The 24,092-nt window shown below is 40.8% G+C and overlaps 1 protein-coding gene across 1 annotated transcript in view; it reads right to left on the bottom strand.

Moving 5' to 3' along the window:
• ADGRV1 (adhesion G protein-coupled receptor V1) overlaps window positions 1-24,092 on the bottom strand; it is a 786,618-nt gene that overhangs the window by 528,404 nt on the left and 234,122 nt on the right. The window contains exons 37-42 of the mRNA XM_033919809.1: window positions 23,440-23,619; window positions 19,185-19,348; window positions 16,057-16,150; window positions 6,749-6,827; window positions 5,755-5,893; window positions 64-205 (exon numbers count right to left, since the gene is read on the bottom strand). Coding sequence (XP_033775700.1) covers window positions 64-205; window positions 5,755-5,893; window positions 6,749-6,827; window positions 16,057-16,150; window positions 19,185-19,348; window positions 23,440-23,619 — 798 coding nt within the window. The remainder of the gene's footprint in view (window positions 1-63; window positions 206-5,754; window positions 5,894-6,748; window positions 6,828-16,056; window positions 16,151-19,184; window positions 19,349-23,439; window positions 23,620-24,092) is intronic.

Below are 24,092 nucleotides of genomic sequence, written 5' to 3' on the forward strand. Positions count from 1 at the left end.
TTAGGTGCTGAATTTTTGGATGACGTATATACAATTTACTCCTGAATGTATAACTCATATTACCTGTTGTGTTCTGGCCTAGCTCCAGCCCAAGAGAGGGATTAGCCAAAACCAGCTGGAATCTCTCATCTCCTTCGGGGATGTCATCATCAAGAATTGTGATGTCAATGTATTTATATTTTTCTCCATCAGCAAAGAATAGGATCTAGCAGGTAAAAAATACAATTTATCTCAAGTAACTCATCAAGCCTCTGAAAACAAGCTGGGTCAATAGTGATTCATCTGCAGATCTGTACAAGACGTAGGCAAAATTTATTGTGACAAAAAATAATTATATGCAAACCCTTTTACCAATCAGGGGACCCGACACGGTCCGTGTTTCGGACAAACCTTCGTCAGGGGTCCATGGTAAAAAAAGGGGGGGAAAAACCAAAAAGTCACAAAAAACTATAGAGTAGCAGCTAAGTATGAGCGACGTCAAAATTCGTCACTGCAATAAGCCATCGCTCATACTTAGCTGCTACTCTACAGTTTTTTGTGACTTTTTGGTTTTCCCCCCCCTTTTTTTACCATGGACCCCTGACGAAGGTTTGTCCGAAACACGGACCGTGTCGGGTCCCCTGATTGGTAAAAGGGTTTGCATATAATTATTTTTTGTCACAATAAATTTTGCCTACGTCTTGTACAGATCTGCAGTTTTGTTTTGTTTGCTCTCGGTTGTTTTTTTACTGCAGTTTAGGTTGGAACTTTTTTCTTTGTTTTGTTGCTTCAATAGTGATTCATGACAGTAAACATTTTTTAAATGCCAGTCACCATGATTAGAAACAATCCAGATATTAAGAGCCAGTAACCAGATAATAATCTAATCTAATCCTTGTGTGTTGTGCATACCTTTACAGGCTTCTAGGTGACTTGAGGACAGGAAGAGGAAAAGGGTCAGAGTGGGAGGAAGGAGCAGAGGGGGACAGGAAACTTACAACTTAGGCGAATTAAGTAAAGTCAGGTGCTTAAGATGATCTTAGAAGAATTGTCAAAGAAAGAAGTTTTCATTTCTTTCGGAATAGGGTATGGTTGGTTTCGTTCTTATAGTCTCTGTGAGATCGTTCCAGATTTTGACTCTGAGGAAGGTGAACATGGATTGGAAGATTCTTTTGTACTTGAGATTTTTTATCGAGATGAGGCTCAGTTGAATCCTGTTGAGAATTCTGACCACGTGTCAGTTAAAAGTTTGATGAGTGGGACTGCTGAGCTGCCGTAGATGATGTGATGCATGATACTGACAATTTTGAATTTTATACGAGCTGTTATGGGTAGCCAGTGGAGTTGTTTGTGGTGGGGTGAGATGGAGTCGTATTTTTTCAGACCAAAGATGAGTCTTACTGCAGTGTTTTGAATAAGTTGCATTTTGTGGATGAAGGTGGTGTTAATTCCCAGGTAGGCGGAGTTGCAGTAATCCAGTTGGGATAGAATCATCATCTGGACAATGATTGCAAAGTGATGCTGGTGGAAGTATGGCCTGATGAGTCTTAGCTGTTTCATGGTGAAGAGGGCTTTCTTTCAAAGATGGGATACTTGTGGCTCCAGGGATAATGTGGAGTCTAGTATACAGCCTAGAATGTTGGAGGCTTTTTCTACAATAAGTATGCTGCATGATTTGGAGCGTGATGCTTGTTAGTACTGTTTGTTGGGCATTGTGGAAACAGAGTACCTTGATTTTGGCGGCGTTTAGTTTTAGTTTTTGAATGATTGCCCATGCTTGGATTTTTTTTATATTATCAGAGATTTTCTTGGGGGTGTTAGCTTGATTTTCTGCCACCGGTATGAGGAGTAAGATATCATCTGCATATGACATTATGCTCTCATCTTAAAGTTGGATGTCTCCGAGAGAGCTCATGAACAGGTTGAAAAGAATAGGTGAGAGCGGTGATCCCTGTGGAACTCCACAGAAGGCCCTCCAGGTGTTGGAGTAAACGCCAACTTTTTTGACGGTGTATTCTCTGTTCATGAGGAAGTCTGTGAATCAGCGCAGTACCGTATCTGTTGCACCTATCTCGAGAGTTTTGTTAGGAGTAATTGATGATCAACTGAGTCAAATGCAGCAGATATGTTGAATTGAAGAATGGCTGATGGCCTGTACTTGTTTGATTTTGGTTAGTAAGGTCAGGATGAGGAGGTCCGTGCTGTGCTGTTGTCTGAAACCGAATTGTGTCGGATGAAGGCATGAATGTTGCTCTTTGTTGTTTGCTTATGTGGGTTTCAAGAAGTTTGGTGAGAATGGGAATGCCAGCGATGGATCTGTAATTTGAGGGAGCGGTGAAATCTGTGTTAGATGATTTAGGAATTGGGGTCTAAGCTATTTTTCCCATTTCTTCCGGAAGGCATCCTTGGTTTAGGGATTTGTTCAGGAGGGAGTTGATCCATATGATAATTTCCTTGGGAACTGATGTGAGGAGGTAGGGGGGGGCAGTTGTCTAAAGGGCTGCATCAGCAGACCAGTTTGCCTAATAATTTTTGTGTGTCAGAGATGGACAGGGTAGTGAAGGTGGACCAGATGAGATCGGCCTTGCTGATTTCTGAGGATTGTTCGTGCTGATGACTTGCTAGCTACTTCTGTTTGCACAGTTTTGATCTTGTTCAGGAAGTAATCTGCTAGCTCTTGGGCAGTGGGTATGTTGAGGTGATCTGTAGCATTTTGTTTTTCTGTGTGTGTGTGGGGGGGGGGGGTAGCTGTTTTACCAGAAGGAATAGTTTTTTGTTGTTGTTGGTATCCGTTCCTATTACGTTGGCGTAGTAGCATTTCCTGGCTTCTGATATGTTGAACTTATATTTATTGATTGCTGCTCTCCATAATGCTCTGTGGATTGGTGTTTTGTTCTTTTGCCATCTCCTTTCTAGTCGTCTACAGAGTTGTTTTTCTGCTCTTACAGATATGGTGTACCAGGGGGAGGTATGGCTTTGTATTATTTGGTGGAGGTGTAGAGGGGAGAGAACATCTAAGGTATCGATTATGGACTTGTTTCAGTTTGCTAGCATTGCTGTAGTGCTGTTTGAGGGGGAGAACAGAGATGTCGTGACTTGTCTCCAAAAGAGATCTGGATTGGGTTTTTTTTCGTATTAGTTTAACTACTTTTGCTGTTTTGCTTGCATGGTTTTCTACTGTGAGGTTTAGGTTGAATTTAAGAAGGTAGTGGTCGGACCAGGGGACCATTTGATATTTGTGGTGAGGTCAGTGGGGGTAGTAGCGAGTAGGTCAAGGGTGTGTCCTGAAGGAATGATAGTGATTTGACAGTCTTCAAGTAGGTTCATGAGTTTAGAGACATCATTATTGTTGGTCAGTTCGAGAGGTAGGTTGGCATCTCCAACGATGAGCAGGTTGGTGTGTTGGCATGCTTGGTTTGCTATTATTTCTAACAGTTTGGAGATGGTGTTTGAGTGTGAATTTGGGGACCTGTAGATCAGAAGTATTCCTAAGTTGTTTAGCGTGGGGTTGGGTTTGACCTCTAGTTTGCAGGTTATGTATTCCAGGTATGGGTGGATAGCTGAGTCCAATTCTGTGACGGTTTATGAGTCTCGGTATATTATTGCTAGTCCTCCTCCTCGCTTGTGTTTCCTAGGGATCTGGAGTATGTTGTATCATTGCAGGCTTAGGTAAGGTAGTTCTGGGCTATTTTGTTCTTTTAGCCACATTTCTGTGATGAGAGACAGCTCTATGTTATTGGTTGTGATTAGCTCATTTAGGAGGAGCAGTTTGTTTGCTACTGATCTTGCGTTAACATACATGCGGGGCATTGGGGTGACAGTTTTGTTGTTTGGTTTAGTGTGTTGATGATTGGTGGGTCTTAGAGTGATGTTTGCTTTGTAGGAGGTTTTTTCTTTTGTTTGTTGTCATTATTGTTCTTAATGCGTTTGTTACAAAGAATGGGTATGATATTCTAGTTGCGGCCATGTTGATTGTTAGGTGTGTTTCGTTTGCTGTGAGGTTTTGAATCTTTGTTGTTGTGTGGGGTGCCATGAGGTGGTGGTGCTGTATGTCGATGGTGTACAGTAGGTTGCAGCTATGCAGTTAATATATAGAAACGATAAGATTAGTGTGGTTGAGGTTCGATGCTATCTGGATAGAGGCCATGTTGAGCCCACTATAAGGTTAGCTATTTAGATAATGTTAGCATAGCCCTTATTCAGCCCACAGAACACCCCAGCACTATTTTGATATTGTCAAGTCGGTCTGTAAAGATCTAATCTAATATAATCTAAACCTTAAGTTTATATACCGCATCATCTCCATGAGAATGGAGCTCGACACGGTTTACAAGAACTTAAAATAGTGGGTAGAGAAGAAGAAAAAGGATTACATGAACTTATGTGTAGAAGGGGGGAGAGAAAGGGGGGAAGGATAGAGCTACAATTTGCTGAAAAGCCAGGTTTTTTGCGGAATAACTGAAGGGAGCTCAGGTTCCGCAGCGGGGTGGTGTGATTTTGAAGAGAAGGGATTTTCCCAGTTTGCCTGAATAGTGGATGCCGCGGGGAGAGGGGAAGGCTAGTTTAAGCCTTTGGGCAGTTCTGGAGGAGTCGGGACTGGAGGAGTTGAAAGACAGTGGGATAAGAGGAGGCAGGATTCCGTGAATGATCTTGAAAGCCAGGCAGGAACATTTGAAATGGATTCTGGAGATTATTGGGAGCCAATGAAGTTTGGCAAGGAGTGGGGAGGCATGGTCAGACTTGCGTTTTGAGAAGATCAGTTTGGCTGCTGTATTCTGGATGTTCAGTTTGGTGTTTAAATCCTGACTGCTGTGGGCAGAATTTGCCCCAGATATTCAATGCTGAGCTGTATCTGGGCACTGATAGTGAATACTTAGTGCTAATTCGGTAAGTGCTAGCTGCCAGGTTTTATGTGAGTCACAGCCGATATTCAGCCAGTACAAGTATAAAGATATCTGACCAGGTCCTCCCACCCCTAGAACATTAACAGTTCCCCCATTTTTGTTTCCCCCTTCTTCTCTCCTAACCTAGACCATCAACAAACCCTATCTATAAGCCATTTTGAACGGCTGGCGACAATGGCCAGGAGCAAATGGTCATCACTTCTACTTATTTTCCACTAGACCTCTGAGGGATTGGGCAGATAGACCCAGGGATATCTTGAGGAGAAGCTCTGTTGATTTTGTAGGGGGCATCTAACTCAGTAGGTGCCTACAACTTCGAGGTAGGTATCATCAAGATGGCTACTGGCAAGTAGGCATGGTTAGGGGCAGATTCGAAGCAGATTTTGGGCATGGTTTGACTTAGGCGCACTCATTTAGGCCAATAAAACCCTGGCTAAAATGACAATGTGCCTAAGGATTCAATGCGTACGAGCACCTAAGGCTTCTTAGGTGTAGTTATGCATGATTCTATAAACGGCTTCTAGCGGATGATTTACAGCCACACCTAACAGTGCCCACGAGACAGAATCATGCCCTAAGTACTTCTGCATTATCAAGTTAGCATGTGGCAATCCGAACATGCTGGTTGGATATGATAGGAATACTCACTCTCTGCCCCCTTCAAAAATATTCTCAAACAATAGATAATGCATGGGTTCCTGCAAGCAGATGCCATATTAAGGGTTTAATACCCTTTAGTAAAAGGGTCTCATAGATAGGCAGTACAAAACTAAGACCTTCAAGTAGCAGATCAGAAAGAGACACTTATAGTTAACAAAATCAGTACTGTAAATTAGACTACATTAATAAGTACTTAAAAATTAAAACATACCGTTGAAGTAACATTAAAATCTTTTCCAATATGAGCATCTAGATTCTGAGCATAGAAGAACATGGACACATTGCCATACGTCCCTCTGTTTCTATATATCACTAAGGTCAAGATGCCCTGAGTTTCATTTATTTCAAAGCTGCAAATAAATAAATAAAATAAAACAAAATCACCATTTACTTTTGACATTTAAATAAGAAGATCATATGAGATGATTGTAAAAAGAAAAAAAAAAAAAGGGTTTTCTACATATAAAGTTTTTTTTATGAGTTCGCAAGCAGGGCACGAACCCCAATTTACTTCTTCTATCACCCAGTCGTATTTACTCTGTCCCAGTTATGCCTTAATTTCTATCCCTGGATCATTATTCACAACATCCCCCCACTACCCCACCACCCAACCCATACGCACTTCACCTCTCTAGAAGCTACATACTGAAATCTGACATCTGAAATTTGACTGAAATCTGACAACTGAAAGATGTCCTAGGTTCTAGGTGTAACGTCATTAGCCTGGACAAGAATGTGTAAAGATGATGAGTCGAGCACATTTCCTATTGACCTAAGACAGAAAACCAGCGTAAAGTATTTGAGATATTTGGTCCTGAAATGAGAGCTGCGAGTCCAAAATGACCCCTAAATAGCAAAACAACTGAACTGGTTGAAAATCCATATTAAATACATAAGGCATTAGAGTGGGTTTGGGATGGGAACCAGTCATCCAGCAGACCGCTGTTTTTCTGGGTTTAATACAAATAATCTATTTTTACATAACCAGGTAGATAACGCAGATAAACAAACTTAAGTGGTTGTAGATCTGGTACAAGATGTGATATGGGATGTAGTAGAAAATGTCATCAGCATAATTAATACATTTGATATTGTAATCTTAAATAGATTTCACATGTAAATGTTTGATAATCAAATCTGCTAGAATGAGAATATAAGTGCTATATATTGTTTCAGAGTGAGAAGTTCCATTAGTATCTACTTACTAGGTACATTTCCATTCAATGACTCCTCTGACTCCATCATTGGCATCAATAATGATCTGAGCAGCCAAGCCTTCAACATCTAAAAGTAAAGAAAGAACAAAAGAATAGATACAACAGAACAGAAACAGTACAGTTAGGCACAAATAAGACTATAAACATATTTATTAGCAACTAGTCTTTAAATCCATTACATTAATGGGTGCTAGAATAGATGTGTGTGTCTGTCTTTCTTTCTCTCTCTCTCTGCTTGGCCGCTTTCTGTCTTTCTTTCTTTCTATCTCTCTTTCCTCGGCTGTCCACCACCACCACTTGCCTGCTCCCCCTGTCCAGCAGTAGCACTTCTCCCTTTCTTTTACCTCCCCTGTGTCCAGCAGCACCCCTTCCCTGCTCCCCCTGTCCAGCAGCAGCCCTTCTCCTTTCGTTTTACCTCCCCCCTGTCCACAGCACCCCTTCCCTGCTCCTCCTGTCCAGCATCCGCTAGCCCGGGCAGCCTCGGGGCTTTTGCTAAGCCGGCCCACCTCACATTATCGAAGTGAGCCGGACTAGCAAATGCCTTGCGGCTTCTGCATTTGCTGGTTGGGGGTGAGAAGAGGCGTCCCAGCAGCACAGGAGTCAAACCACTGCTGAAATCACCGTGCAAGCTGCCCCATGCGCCGCAAGCTGCCCCACGCGATGGAAATCAAATTTGGCACGGAGGCACAATGCACGGTGGCAGGGATCACAAAACCTTAAGTTCGCATGGGATTCTTTTTCTTGGTCACCAACAACATGTACACCTAAGAAATATGATGGAGCCATGTGGAATTGGGTGATTTGTGTGCATGAAGATGTTGGGAAGGAATGTGTGTTTGTATAAATATTATTGTCAGATCAGTCTGTAATTTTATAATGCAGAAGCTCTCCTCTCTAGGCCTTTGTTGACTTTTAAAGAGGATGTGTAGGAATGTGCGAGTGTAGCGAATAAGGGGATTGGAGGGTGGAGATATGTAGGACTGCATGTGTATCATTTGTATAGGTTTTAGGGGGTTTGTGTAGTGGTAGGTGAAGAGGGTATAAGGGAAGTTGGGAAGTCATTGAGCAAAATCCTTATCTGTAGATACATGGCAGTGTAAATATATGGGGGCATATGTGGGGTACAAATATTTGGGGAATGTGTATGTAGATGGAAAAATTATATCTTACCTGATAATTTTCTTTCCTTTAATCAAAGTAGATGAATCCAGAAGACAGAGATAGAGATCACTAAACTGAGCTATATCACAAGTAGAGAATGACACGAGGACAAATTTGTCACCATTCCTGCAGGAACTCAATTTCCCATCCCCATACATTTTGTCGCTGTCCTTGTCCCCGCCCCATTCCTGCAAGCTCTACCTTAACTGCAAAAGCCTCTAACATTTATGATTTTAAAGTGTTTGAGGCTTGTGCAGATGAGGACAGAATTTGCAGGAATGGGGCAGGAGAAGGAAAAGAACTTGCGGGGATGGAAAAATGAGTTCCCATGGGGTCAGGGAAAAATTTGTCCCTGTGTCATTCTCTGATGGCTAGCTCCTTGGCAAGCCAGTATTCCTCTTAACAAAGCAGGACACATGAGGAACAAATTGGAAGAGAAATCCCTTCTCACAGCTTTGCATTATGAAGCTGACCACAAGCCAAATCAAAGTATCCAGAAGGCTCAACCCCTATAGAATAAAGGAGAAACCAAACAAACAGAAAGGACAGGACTCTAGATTTATCTGCGATCAACATGCAGTAATGGGGCTGCACCCAACCTCCAGCGTTGGGACTATGTGGCCGAGACCTAGTCAGAAATGGAGCCATATATGTTATCCAGAGATGGGGTTGAGCACCACGGTGAGAAAAGAAATGCCCATGACTAGGAATGGACCCTGGAAAATCCAAGATATATAGTGACCCAGCACATCTAAGATGAAGTGATGTCCATGCCAGCATGTAGCCCCTGCCTATCCAGAAACCAGAACTTGACAACTGCCAAATGTCTCCACTGACAGAAGGCACCACAGAAGGCAGATAGGTAGAAGCTCCCTGTAGGCCAAAGCCACTGAAGGCACAGAATAGACTGAAAGAATGTCCTGACACCAGAGTGCCAAGGACTCATGGTGCAAACTGACTCTATGAAATTGAAGGACACTGTCCATAGAGCAATTACAGCAGAACAAGCATGTGGCCCAGTGAGACCGAGAACATAGGCAGAGGCAACTGCAGTGTTGTGCTGTAGCACAGAAGCCAATAGCCTCCAACAGACCCAGAACAATGGAACTGAAATTGCATCCCAACCGAGGCCTCCCAACTCACAACAGCCCAAGCTTGTTTTTGCTCTAACTGTCTGTTATCGAGAGTGAAAGGGCTCCAGCCGAAGGGAGGGAAAACCTGGGCGGAGGAGGGATAGAAAAGGGACTGGAAGGCTCACATGAGAAACAGACAGACATGGCAGCATCCAGTAACTCCAGCTTGTTGGGCTCCTCTGTTTCGTCAGATTAGTTTATTCTTGTGCCTCCGAAATGACGAATGTTTCATTTTTGCTGAATGAAATTTTCTGGCTTATGTCTCAGTCTACCACTGTTTGGATTGCAGGGCTAAAAATCCTATGGTACTTCACACTTGTCATTAGCCAGCAGATTTTCTGTGTGTATGTGGTTGTGGGCGGGAGCCCTGGGGGGGGTACATCGCCCCCCCCCTGCATCTGCGGCAACCGTTCTGTTAAAAGCGGTGCTTAGCCAAAAGATTCCCCTCTAATGCAACTTCCTGGTTTACGCCTGGGTAGTTTTGGCCGAGCAGCAGAATCGCTTGCAATAGCACAGTTGCTGCCGATGCGGCGGGGGGGGGGGGGGCTGCATTGCTGATCTTACATTGATGCTGGGCCCAGGACCCATCGCTGTTTGAAAAAAAATCAGAAAGCAGCTGAGTGGTGACAGTGACCCGCGCGAAGGATTTGGTCAGAGATATTTGGAAATTGTATAGAAGAAAAACTATACACTGTCACTGGTATAGTAATCTTTGCTGTTTGTTTTGAATTTTAAAATAAAAGAAATACAAGTGGAAATAAACAAGTAAAGTTTCGAGTTTATTAAAATTTTGATTGCCTATTGCGATTTCTAAGTGATGCACAATAAAAAGGGGTATATATATATATATATATATATATATATATATATATATAATCATTTAATAAAAAGCCTATAAACAAATAAGAAAACAAGTAAATAAATGTGGGTGGGGCAGGGCCAGGGGGCCCAGTGTATTTGTGTGCCTAGGGGCCCTCAAAGAATTAATACTGCCCTGTATATATATATATGTATATATCATCTATATCATCTATAATAAAACCCTAAGCGCGCATGCGCACTTACAATGGCGTGATCCATGACAGCGTGATTTGTGACTCCGTGGCCATATTTGATTTGTGGCACGCGTGGCAAGAGCAGCAGCAGAAGGGTGTCCTTCGAGGTGCTGCGAGGCATCCGGCTGCTACTGCTGCACAGGAAAGTGGAGGGGGAGAGGAAAAAGGGGCTGCTTTGGGGGGAGGGGTATGCTGGGGGGGCAGGAAGCAATCTTGGTTTGCTCGGGAGGCCAGAGAGAGTCACAGACAGAAAGAAAGACAGATAGACAAGGGGCCAGGGAGAGACACAGACAAAAAGACAGACAGACAGCGGCCAAGGACAAAGAGAGAAAGAAAGACAGGCAGCGGCTAAGCAGACAGACAGACACATCTATTCTAGCACCCGTTAATGTAACGGGCTTAAAGACTAGTGTATATATATATATATATATATATATATATATATATACACACACATATTCATACATACATATATATATATATGTGCAGTGTACATATATATATATATATATGTGTGTGTGTGTGTGCATTCTACACCGAAAAAAACCCCAACAAAATGTTTCTTTTAATCATATCTTCCACAGAACTTTGCCGATTCTTATAAATTTAGTGTGTCATGTCCTGAATGAAGTTCATGTAAAATGTTGTAGATCAGGGGTGCCCACACTTTTTGGGCTTGCGAGCTACTTTTAAAATGACCAAGTCAAAATGATCTACCAACAATAAAATTTAAAAAAAACACAACGCACACTGTACACATAGAAAATGTTAATTATCATTCCTATTCCAGGGTTTTTCAAAGAGGTCAAAGCAGATGACTCTATGCACTATCACCTCAGTAACAACCATACAAAAATAGACAAATATACCCCCCTCCCTTTTTACTAAACCACGATAGCAGTTTTTAGAGCGCAGGGAGCTGCGCTGAATGCACAGCACTGCTCTCGACGCTCATAGGCTCCCTGCGCTAAAAAACTCTATTGCGGTTTAGTAAAAGGGGACTTTAGTGTAAAATATAGACAGCAGATATAAATTCAGACACATTTTGATCACTAAATTTAAAATAAAATCATTTTTCCTAGCTTGTCTGGTGATTTCATGAGTCTCTGGTTGCACTTTCTTCTGACTGTGTATCCAATCTTTCTTCCCTTCTTTTAGCCTGTATGCTTCCTCTCCTCCAGACCTCGTTCCTTCCCCCAACTTTTCCTTCCTCTCTCCAAGCCCTTTCTTTCTCTCTGCCTCCCTTTCTTTTTTTTCTGTTTCTCTTCTTTCCTTCTGTCTCCCTGCCTGCCCTTTTTCTTTTTCTCCCTGCCCTCCCCCAAGCCACTGCCATCGGGGACCAGGACCCAAACCGCCACCAATAACAGGCCCGAAAGCCGACGCCGCCCCAAGCTGTCCCTGCTTCGGCCGACCAGCATTCCTCTCCCCGACGTCAATTCTGCCGTCGGAGAGAGGAAGCTGATTGGCCCAAGATCGCGATAGACCTATTGGGGGAAATGCTGCCGGGTCCTGCCTTCGCGGAAACAGAAAGTAGGCAGGACCCGGCAGCAAGAAGAGCAAATGCTTCACTAACCTGTCTCCCGCCTTAGCCCATAGCGAACGCTTGCTTTAGGGCTCTCAACATGTGCGTGCCGGCTTCCCTTCTTCCCCCCCGGACATAACTTCCGGTTTCGGAGGGAAGAGAAGGGAAGCCGGCACGCACACGTTAAAGCCACGGAGCATAAGTTTGCTACGGGCTGAAATCTGCAAGCCGGTTTTTTTTTAATGTTCAGCAGCGGCGGCAGCAGCAGACGACAGCTGGGCGGACCGCCCAGCTAAAAGGCCCTAGTGAGAACACTGGAGAGGAAGGCTGATCGGCCCGGTAGATCAGGACGGCAACACGAGTCTATCACGGAGCCCGGGATGGGCTCCGCGATCGACTCGCGTTGCCTTCCTGAGCTACTGGTCGATCGCGATCGATGTGTTGGGCACCCCTGTTGTAGATAGTCCCCAAAAGCAGCACAACACTATCATGTGAAAAGGAATTGTGAACTGAATAAAAACACATCAAAAAAAAAGTTTTATTGCATATCTCGCAGAAAAATGCAAAGTCAAAAAGTAACGTTTCAATTAAGCAGATGTTCAAAATGTGCTCCCTTTGCATGAAGTCACACCCTTAACCTTGACTACCACTGATCTATAGACTTGTCAACGATGCTCTGCTTCAGCTCAGCCCAAACAGAGATGAGGCGCTAAAGAACATTGCAAGATAAGTGGATATAGTTTGAAATTTTTGATTCCTTATTAGATGATAAACCTAGGAGAGTGGTTTTGAAGAAGAATTTTCAAAAAAATATGGATTTTTTGTGGAATTTAAAGCAATGATGGCGATCTTATCTTGGTGCATAATTAATTTATTAACCTATTTTTGCATTGAGGATTTGAGACTTTTTTGCCAATAATTTATATTTACTCTTATATTGATAGAGTTTAATAGTGGTACCATTTTGGAAAACGTGATACGTTTTGAAGAAAAATTATTGTTTCCACAGTATCATTTGTGTCTAATGCAGATTTGTGGGATCACTTTATAGATTTTGCACAAGAAATGGTCTATTTGTGTTCAAATAAAAATACCCTCTATAAGCTGTCTTGCCCCTGCTTATCTATTCACACAAATAGCAAGTAGAAATTAGGCAGTCATCTTTGGTGCACACATAATTTATGCTGGATTTTGTGGTTTACCTTTCATTCTGTAACAAATTGTGTCAATTATTTCTAGAAGCATGCATGGAAAAGAAAGATAAGAAAAGTTTAGACATGCATAGTGAAAGATTAAGATAATAAAGCAAGAAGTCACACTTCAAAAAACTACAGAGTAGATGACAAGTTCAGAAAATAACCAATTGAAACATTTGAAAAAGGAAATCTATAGTGAAAGACAGGCAAATTACAGACATTAATAATAAAATGTGTTGAATTAAATATAGAATATTTGATGTAGTTTACTAATATACAGTGTACAACTTTATTTGAAAAGAGAATATCACTTGTCAGTAAATAACTTCATTGTAATTCAAACAAGTTATGCTTTGAAATGTACAGTATATAAGAACAAGAACATAAGAACCATAAGAGCAATTCTAAAACAGAATGCCTCTAATTAGGTGCCCTGAGAGTATGCAGTAAGAGGGAAATACAATTAACAGCACCTAAACTTAGGCACTGGTAGGCGCCCTACCAGCGCCTACGTTAATTGAGAACACTGTTTGAATCCAAAGTACCTACCGGTGCCTAAATAAAAGGCACCTACCAGTACCTAATGCCACTATGGGCGAGGCTAATGCCAGAAGTGGCATTAGGTTGCCATAAAGCGTCTATGTAGGCCCGATTCACAGCAAGAAAGACATCAGAAATGTAAGCCAGGAAAGCCTTGGCCTACATTTCCACTGCCTATCTTTCATGGAGGAGCAATTCTCTATACAGTGTCGTCACTCAGTGCTGTACAGAGAATCCGGGCCTAAGAGCATATTCTATAAAAGAACCTAGGCACTTACTGGCAAATTCTATATAGTCTACCTAAAGTTAGGCATGCCAAGCTGATGTAGGCATCTAATTAATAGGCTTAATCAGTGCCGATAATTGGCACTTAACAGCTCTTAATTGGTTTTCATTGGACTTTCATTCAAATATGGTTTCAGTGAAACATTTGTGACACAGACTTTTATACTTTATATTCTTATCTTTTTATTATTTATATTTTGTCAATAAACATTTATTATTCATCTTCTGGACTACCAGAAACTAGTGTTTCTCTTTGTGTTTTCGGAACTTTGATTTTGTGTGTGGAACACCTATCCTTTCCTTTGGTTTTTTGTTTGCTTTATAAGTTGTTTATAGCAGTGTTTTTCAACCTTTTTACACCCGTGGAACGGTAGAAATAAAAGAATTATTTTGTGGACCGGCAAACTACTAGGACTAAAATTTAAAAATCAGATTCCGCCCCATCTCCACGAGCTTGGTCACCTCAGTAACTATAGAAAAATAGACAAATATAGTGCAAAATATAGACAGCATATATAAATTCTCAAAACTGACACATTTTGATCACTAAATTGAAAATAAAATCATTTTTCCTACCTTTGATGTCTGATGATTTCATGAGTCTCTGGTTGCGTTTCCTTCTGTCTGTGTATCCTTTCTTTCATTTCTTTCTTTCTGCACTCAGGCCCAAGAATTATCCCTTTCTATTCCCTCCCTCTTTCCTTCCTTTAGTGCCCCCAGTGCCTCCTTCCTATGTCCTTAATGCCCCTTCCTGTCTTTAGTGCCCCCAGTGCCTCCTTCATATCTCTTTAGTGCCCCCAGTGCCTCCTTCATATCTCTTTAGTGCCCCCAGTGCCTCCTTCCTATGTCCCTCTCACTGCCTTCCACACTTTGTCCTACCCCCAGCCCTGAAGCCAGCCTGCCTGCCTGTCTACCTCTCTCCCTCCCTCCCTGGCCAAAGCCAGCCTGCTTGCCTGCCTACCTCCTTCCCTTCCTGTCACACCAAAAAAAAAAGCCTCCCTCCTTCCTTTCCCCTTCTCTTACCGCCCTGATGCCGCTGCTAAAGCCGACAGGAAGTCTTCTTTCCGACGTCAATTCTGACATCGGAAAGGATGTTCTGGGCCAGCCAGGCAGTGATTGGAAGGAAGGAGGGACAGGAAATGATCGCTTGTCCCGTTGTTCCCGAACACAGCTTCGGTATGCTGTCCCGAAGCTGTGTGTGGGGACAACAGGACAGGAGGTCTGAAAACTGACCTATGGTCACCTTAATCTTGCCGGCCCTGCGCAGACCGGCAGAAATTTCCTGCGGACTGGCACCAGTCCGCGGACCGGCGGTTGAAGAACAGTGGTTTATAGTATAAATTGCATAAATTGAAAAGGATTCAGAAATATATTCAGCAAGAAAAATGTAGACTAGTTGTTGATTCTTTAATATTGTCTAAATCAGGGGTGTCCAACCTTTTGACTGGCAGAAAAAAATTTTCTGGAGCTGCACAAATGCTGCAGTAAGACAGAGGAAGGAGCTGGCAAGACGGTAAACACCTGGGGGCAGCAGAGAAAAACACTGCATCGCCCTTGACCGGGGCTGCACAAAATACTTTATGGGGCCACAGGTTGGACACCCCTAGTCTAAATTAAACTATTGCAATACTGTCTATCTGGGATGCCCAAAATATCTATGGAAAAGAATACAAACAGCACAAAATGTTGCAAACTGTTTAGTTTCTGGGTTTTTTTTTTAAATAAAATAGAACAATCCAGTTTTACATCATGTTGCATTGGATTCCTTTTAAAGCCAAATTTTTGTTTAAACCTTACTGTTTTATATTTAAGATTCTTCAAAGAACCGTGCCACATTATGGGGTACTTTTACTAAGGAGTGGTAGTGTTAGCATTTAGCGCACGCTAAAATGGCTATTGCGCCTTAGTAACCTTATTTGTCTAACATTTTCTTACAAAAAATATTCCGTGCTTAACTTTACCAGGCTTGGCCTTTCTCAATCCTAGAGATATCATATCTGTAAAAATGTTTTCCTCATTATTAACTTATCAAGTGGCTAAGGCGTTGAACTTGCTATCACCTAAAATTCTTGACTAGCTTTCATGGTTGTTGTTTTTTAAAGAAAGCTATAAAGACTACCTTGTTCTGTTAATATGTTTTATCTCAGAAATCATAATCTGTTACTTATTCTTTTTGTAATTCCTAGTTAACTTTCCAGTTCTTGATCTATAATCCATTTTGAATATAAGAAATACATATATAAATGTCAATATAAATATTGGTCCTACAAATCTCTTTTAAAGAAACAAATTTATATCCCTGAATTCAGAGTTCTAGACACTTTTGACTATTACACCACTAGTTAAGTGCTAATAAGAGGTCTGTTTATGTATTAACAGGTTAGTATATAAAATAGTGTTATACCCAGCCTGGGAGGGAATGATGTCTGATGTTTCATGATAAGTTCCACAGAGGTTAAATTAACAAGGAAGAATTCTTGCAGCTCAGGTATATCATCCTGAAAACATTAAAAAATATACAAACATAAAATATAAAAAATATATTCTTTTTTTTTTGTAAATCTTTATTAATTTTCAGAACTGATACAAAGTGCAAACAAATATGCATTCAGATAATACATAAAACAGCACTTACATTCGAAAAAATATTAAACCAAAGTACCCTTTTCTTCCCCCCTCCCTCTATGGATGTGTGTAGAAAACATTTAGGAATTAAAGGTTCCATCAACTAATCAGCCTTTTATTTAACAAATGCCTCTAATGGACCCCATATTTATTTAAACCTTTTATTATTTCCCAATTGTTTTGCATTCAGTCTTTCATACCTGTAATATAAACATTATGTTTCCCACCAAAAAGAAAGGTTTAACCTATCATAGTTTTTCCAGTTCTTAGTTATCATTTGGATGGATACCCCCATCATAATCAGAAGAAGTCTGCTTTTATGTGTGTCGATTGGACTCTTAGATTTCAATAATGTCCCAAATAGAACCACGTCATAGGACATTGGTAAAGAGACATCAAGTACCATATTAATTTTTCCCCATATTGATCTCCAAAAATTGAGTATCAATGGACAATAAAACAACAAATGATCCAGTGTCCCTACTTCAAGGTGACAATGCCAGCATCTATTAGACTTCGAACTATCCAACTTTTGTAAACAAATTGGGGTCCAAAAAATTCTATATAACATGAGACTTGAAAATTACTATGGAGAGAGATCAGCTTGGATATCAAAAGTTTTTAGTATAATATTCCAACCTTCTTTCCAATATTGTGATACATATGAACAATCATATATGTACTGTGAACTTCATTGATGTTTCAGTTTTATATTCTCTTGTATTTATCAAGCTGCGGTAGGGGTTTAACACGCGTAATACCGTGCATTAAACCGCCTGCCATGCTAGCCGCTAATGCATGCATTGAGCAGGCGTTAGTTTTTTAGCCGGCTGCGGGAGTTAGCGTATGATGAAATGTCCGACACGCTAACCCCGCTAGCGCAGCTTGATAAAAGGACCCCTAAACCTTGGCGGCCTGATGCCCTTGCAAATCTGTCTGGAAACATAGGCCCGGCAAGCTATACTGATTCTTTAAATTTCACGAGGGAACTCTTTCTGAATGGCGTTTCAATTGCAAGTCTCCAATACTTTACCCAATTTCCAAAGTATCCAACATTCCTACCCGTGGAATTATAAATTTTTCAGCATCCTCTTGTATATTTTAAATGTGACAAAATGTGGCCTCAGGTACACCTCCTCCACACTTGATAGTATTCAATATTGGTGGGAATACTGGTGTTCTTATTCCTCATTGTCCCCACATTCTTTTTTCAATTGTTTAAATTATTGAACTTTTTTAACCATTGTAATATTTTTAAAGTCGTCATATTTTTAGAAGTTTAGAAATTTCCTTAAGATTGTTCTGTTTAAAACTATTAATAGATCTTCAAATAAATTATGTACTTAACTTATCATACTCTTGCAAAAAAGTTTTGAGTAAGATGGCAGACACAACGGCTCTGGGGGATCTTTGATAAAGTAAATCGTTGTGAAACATGTCGAATCATGTAACCCAGTAGCATGAAGAGTACGATAAGTTAAGTACAGAATTTATTTGAAGATCTATTAATAGTTTTAAACAGAACAATCTTAAGGAAATTTCTAAACTTCTAAAAATATCACTTTAAAAATATTACGATGGTTAAAAAAGTTCAATAATTTAAACAATTGAAAAAAGAATGTGGGCCAATGAGGAATAAGAACACCGGTATTTCCACCGACATTGAATACTATCAAGGGTGGAGGAGGTGTACCTGAGGCCACATTTTGTCACATTTAAAATATACAAGAGGATGCTGAAAAATTTATAATTCCACGGGTAGGAATGTTGGATATTTTGGAGGTTGGGTAAAGTATTGGAGACTTGCAATGCATGATTCCCAACCATTAAAGAAACATATGCAAATAGTGCCATCTCTAGTGTGAGTGCATACTGTTTCAATTGCAACCATTTATACCCTTGAGACTTTGATATACCAAATAATTGTTGCAATTGTAATAAATTTACCATTTTCCCATTTGAAATCACATCATCTAAAGTACGTATGCCTGATTGCAACCCATTGTTTCCAGAGGATTTTAGACTCGCTGATTTGTAACTTGGAGTTTAACCACGTAGATTGTTGTATTGGAGTACGAGTTAAGATGTTTATAAATTTTAATGTATTCCATGTGGAATATTGTCCTTGTATATTCTAGGAAGCTTGATACGCAAAATATGGCTAAGATGTAATGGGCACAAAGAAAGTGGAATGAAACAAAAATTAACTTTGTCAATTCCACTTTCTTTGTGTATTTGATATTTGGTTGTGGAATTACTGCTTTTTTGTTTTGTTGTAAGATGTAATGGGGCCATAAGATGACTTTCCAATATCAACCAATCTGGCAGATTCTCCATGAGTTCAGGAAGTATCCAATACATACCCTGATGCAAAATAAAGGCTTGATGATACCTGTAAAAATTTGGAAAATTTACCCCTTCCGCAGATTGTGATATTTAAATTTTATACTTTGTAAACTTTCTGTTATCTTTCAAAATCTAAAGAATTTCTTTATTTGAAATAGTCCTGCCTTCCATGAGAACATGGTAGCTAAGCTAAAGTGACATGTCACCAGTCATTGTAATAGTATATATAAGCAAAGTCCCCAACTTTGATTCTGGGGAGCTCTCTCCACATGGACCACTTAGTTCCTGGGAAAGAATCCCCCTTCACACACAGAATAATTATGGGGTTATGGTTTATGGAAGTACTCTACATGTAATGCATATAATTAATTGGCAGATTAATGTAATGCAGATTAATTAGTCTAATTTTAACCTCAAGTTTAATTTTGATATAAATTGAATAAATATTATTTTTATGAAAATGTTTATCTTTGTGTGAGTTATTGGTATCAAAAGGTACCTATGTTGAGCTGAGATGCAGTAATCGTGCTCAGTGGCAATGCTGTGACAATAAAGATTTACCTCCAAAATGGTAATGTTGATAGCAGCAGATGTTTCATCTCTCTGCAAAAGCAGAGATCCAGATACAGGTACAAAATCAATGCCTGGCTCTGCCAAATGCCTCTCTGTCTGATTCTCAAGCTGGAGCAGTCCAGGAACTGTAGCATATGTGACATTGATAATTCCTAGTTCGTTTTCAATAAAGAAAGGAAATTTGAATCACTTCAGTTCTTCAATTTTTGAGGTAAATGACATTTTTGTCTCTCCCAAATAAGTTAGACTCTAGCTATTCTCATGTAAAAATCTACTGTAATTATGCTGCAGTTACACTTTATTCATAATGTTCAAAACAGAACAAAGTTTTCAGTAGTGAACAAATGTAAAAACCAATGAAGTCAATGTGCTTATAGGATTTTCCATGGGTTAGTGGCCTCATTCATATGCCATGCATACTAATGAGCTCAATAGCAAAACTACATGCAAAATATTTGTTCTTGAGTCAGCCTGGAAAATACTCATTTCCTCATCCGGGCTCTCATATTGTTTTGGAAATATTTTATGATTGTACTGTGGGCTGGATAGGGGTTTGGGATGCCCTTTTAATGATGTGTTAGCACAACACCCCACCAACAGTGTTAATACTCCAATATACACTCCAGTCATGAGGTGACATTGGGTTACCGTGAATATATGGCTGGACTGGCCTAAGCATACAAGGGCTCTTGAGAAGATTGCAGACACCCAAGACTGCCATAGAGATTAGTCTCCAGCAAGAGCAAGAATAAACAATTTTACTGTATTAGGGCACAGAATCAGTGCTTCAAGATATGATCTAATCATGTTGTTTATGTCAAGGGGCAGAGCTACAGATGGGCCGAATTACCATAGGTTTTCAATGGCCTATAGGTATATTGAAGACAGCAGTCAGCTAGGGCAGCCATGGAGGTTAATCCCTAGCTGATAACCAAGTAGGAACAAGTTTTCTAGAACAAGCCTCCTTAACCCAGTCCTTGGAGCACACCAAGTCCCATTGGGTTTTCTGAATATCCACAATGAATATGCCTGAGATATATTTTTATACCAAGGAGGAAATGCCTGCCAATCTATCTTATGCATATTCATTGTGGATATCCTTAAAACACAATGGCATTTGGTATACCTTACCCCGAGGATTGGGTTGAGAAGCCTTGCTCTAATCTACATGCACAACTTTACTACTTTGAATTTAAACTGCAAAAACTTTCAGAAAGGAAACATCACAAGATACATGTAAAAACCCTAGAATATTGGAATTTGCTTGTATTTTAGCTGACAAAGTACCACTTATGAAACTTTAGAAACCTTGGTGCTGTGATCTCAAAGAGGCCAATGTGCTAACTTATTTTGTGTATATATGAGGGGCTGCTGAAAAGTTCTCAGTCCAACCAAGAAGGCAATTATCCTGTTGTATGTAACCTCTTTTATGTGTATTATGTAATGGCTATTTTTTAAAATATGGTTTTATATTTCTTTTAATGCATGGTTCATTTTGGTATATGAGTTTATAATATTTTTTTTAATGTATGTTTTTATAATATCTCTGTTAATGTGTAGTTATTTATCTATTTAAGTGTTCCCTGAAGAAGGCATTTTCTACATGCCGAAACTGGGTTCCTAGTCGGGACTTCGTTCCAACAGGACTTTGCTTCAACAGACTACTGTTATTCAGATCATATGCACAGAGATTCTTTTACAGACTGTTTATATTAATACCTATTGATTGAAATAAATTGTGCAGACATCTTTCATGCCTTTACTTTGTTGTTTCTTACACATCCCAAGGAAAGAATCTTCTTTCCTTTTTCCTGTCCTAACTTTCAGCGGCATTTTTGAGAATTCAGCCCTCAACGTCTACATTACCATCAGTAATGTAGGCGTTGGGGGGGAGGGGACAGCTGATTCAGTTCCACCAAAGTCACATAGTGAAGGGTCATAGAAACATAGAAAGATGACGGCAGATAAGGGCTACAGCCCATCAAGTCTGCCCACCCTATTGACCCTCCCTATTAAGTCTAATGACCCCCTTAAGTATGATTGTAATTATACTTCCACTCTACTAACCCGCTCTTTCAAGTCTATACCCTAGTGACCCTATCCCTTGGCATGACCCTCGTAGGGATCCCACATAGGTATCCCATTTTTTCTTGAAGTCTGAGATGCTGCGTGCCTCGATCACCTGTACTGGAAGCTTGTTCCAATGCTCAATCACTCTTTCCGTGAAGAAGTATTTCCTGGCGTCTCCACGAAACTTCCCTCCCCTGAGTTTGAGCGGATGACCTCTTGTGGTCGAGGGTCCCTTCAGAAGAAAGATATCATCTTCCACCTCGACCCGTCCCGTGATGTACTTAAATGTCTCAATCATGTCTCCCCTCTCCCTACGCTCTTCGAGAGTGTAGAGTTGCAATTTGCTCAGTCTTTCTTCATACGGAAGACCCATTAGCCCCGAGACCATCCTGATGGCCATCCGCTGAACCGATTCAATTCTGAGCACATCTTTACGGTAATATGGCCTCCAAAATTGCACACAGTATTCCAGATGAGGTCTCACCATGGATCTGTACAATGGCATCATGACTTCAGGCTTTCTGTTGACGAAGCTTCTCTTGATACAACCTATCATCTGTCGTGCTTTAGATGAAGCCTTCTCCACTTGAGTGGCTGCTTTCAAGTCAGCACTGATGATTACTCCTAAGTCTCGTTCTGCCGTAGTCCTGGTTAAAGTTTCTCCATTCAGGGTGTAAGTTCTGCAAGGATTTCCGTTACCGAGATGCATGACCTTACATTTCTTGGCGTTGAAGCCCAGCTGCCAGATCGAGGACCAACTTTCTAAAGTACGCAGGTCTTGCTCCATAGCATCCTGTAGATTATAGCCGTTTACTATATTGCATAGTTTGGCGTCATCAGTGAATAAGGTTACCTTGCCTTGAAGCCCTTGAGTCAGATCCCCAATGAATATGTTGAAGAGGAGTGGGCCCAGGACTGAACCCTGTGGCACTCCGCTAGTCACCTCCGACATTTTAGAGAGGGTACCGTTAACCACCACCCTCTGAAGTCTGCCACTAAGCCAATCTTTAACCCATGCTGTTAGAGTCTCTCCTAATCCCATCGATTTCATCTTGTTCAGCAGCCTGCGGTGTGGGACGCTGTCAAACGCTTTGCTGAAGTCCAGGTACACGACGTCCAAGGACTCTCCTGAGTCCAGTCTTCTTGTTACCCAGTCAAAGAAGCTGATAAGATTGGACTGGCATGACCTACCCTTGGTGAATCCATGTTGACTGGGATCCCGGAGATTTCCCTCGTTCAGGATCGTATCTAATTTATACTTAATTAGTGTTTCCATGAGTTTACACACTATTGAGGTGAGGCTTACCGGTCTGTAGTTCGCAGCCTCAGCCTTACAACCCTTTTTGTGTAGAGGAACGACGTTGGCTGTTTTCCAGTCCAACGGAACTATCCCCGTACTTAGTGAGAGATTGAAGAGCACTGCCAACGGTTCCGCCAGAACATCTCTCAATTCCCTGAGCACTCTTGGGTGTAAATTGTCCGGTCCCATGGCTTTGTTTACCTTTAGCCTTGCCAGTTCGTTATAGACGTCCCCAGGTGTGAACTCAAAATTCTGAAACGGGTCATCCACGTCTTGTTTTACCCTCAACTGTGGTCCGTGTCCCGGTGCTTCGCAGGTGAAGACTGAGCAGAAATATTCATTTAGTAGTTCTGCTTTTTCTGAATCCGCCACCGTGTAGTTTCCGTCCGGTTGTCTAAGGCATACTATACCGTCTGTGTTCCTTTTCCTATCACTGATATACCTAAAGAAGGATTTGTCCCCTTTTTTAATGTTTTTTGCCAGAGTTTCTTCCACTCGAAGTTTGGCCTCCCTAACTGCTGTTTTGACCGCTGCAGATCTGGTCTTATATTCTACTTTAGTTTCCCTTCTCTGCGTACGTTTGTAGGAAAGAAATGCTTTTTTCTTCTCCTTAATGAGGTGCGAAATCTCTTCAGTGAACCATTGGGGTTTGTTGTTTCTTTGCCGTTTATCTACTGATTTTATGTAGCGATTAGTTGCTTGCTGTGTTCAAAACTGTCCTTTTGTCCCTTTACTTCTTTACATAGGTATTGCCCTCCATCCCAAGGATTTTAACTGGCCCCACTGTACCCCATCCCCTCAGCCCTGCTTTACTTTAGCTTCCCCAAATAGCTGAGCCACCCACCACCCATGAACATCAATCTTGTAACAAACCTAAGGAACCAAACTCTCTGTTGATAAAGAGTTGAATGGTTTTGTTTCCCTCTTGAACAAAAACAATTCTGGAAGAAGGTGCAAAGCTCAAAACTCCATTTGGTTCATCACTGGCCTCCACAGTCAAAACAGCTTCAAATCCTTGACTGTCAAGCACAGCCACGCCTGTCAAAGGAATTCCTAAAAAGTAGGTGGAGAGTAAGATGATCTGTTAAATTATATTTTAAAAAAGGTATTATTAGTAATATAAACTTGAAATTTTACTTTTTACTGGATCTAGATTCATTCCTAGTTCAAGAATGTTTCAAGTATGCTCATTTCTGAACCAACTGATATCTTTAATCTCCTAGGGACAAAACAGTAGGATCACAAACATACTATTTATTAAATGTTTTGTAACATTAATAGAAAAGACAAATGGGTTAGCTTACAAAGGCAAAGAATGAGGCCAAATATTCAGCACATGCTGAATTAAATATGAGCATTCCCTTAACACAAATTATAAATCACAAAATTCTAGATCGGCTGTAATTTACTGGTTGCTTGCTGGTTGTTGGTGTTATCTATATTCAAACCATACCACCCAAAAAAGTAATCACATGAATTACAATTTTTAAGAACCACTGACAAATACACTCAAGAACAACTTCATG

This window comes from Geotrypetes seraphini, chromosome 1 (assembly GCF_902459505.1).
Source record: "Geotrypetes seraphini chromosome 1, aGeoSer1.1, whole genome shotgun sequence".
NCBI classification, from domain to species: domain Eukaryota; kingdom Metazoa; phylum Chordata; class Amphibia; order Gymnophiona; family Dermophiidae; genus Geotrypetes; species Geotrypetes seraphini.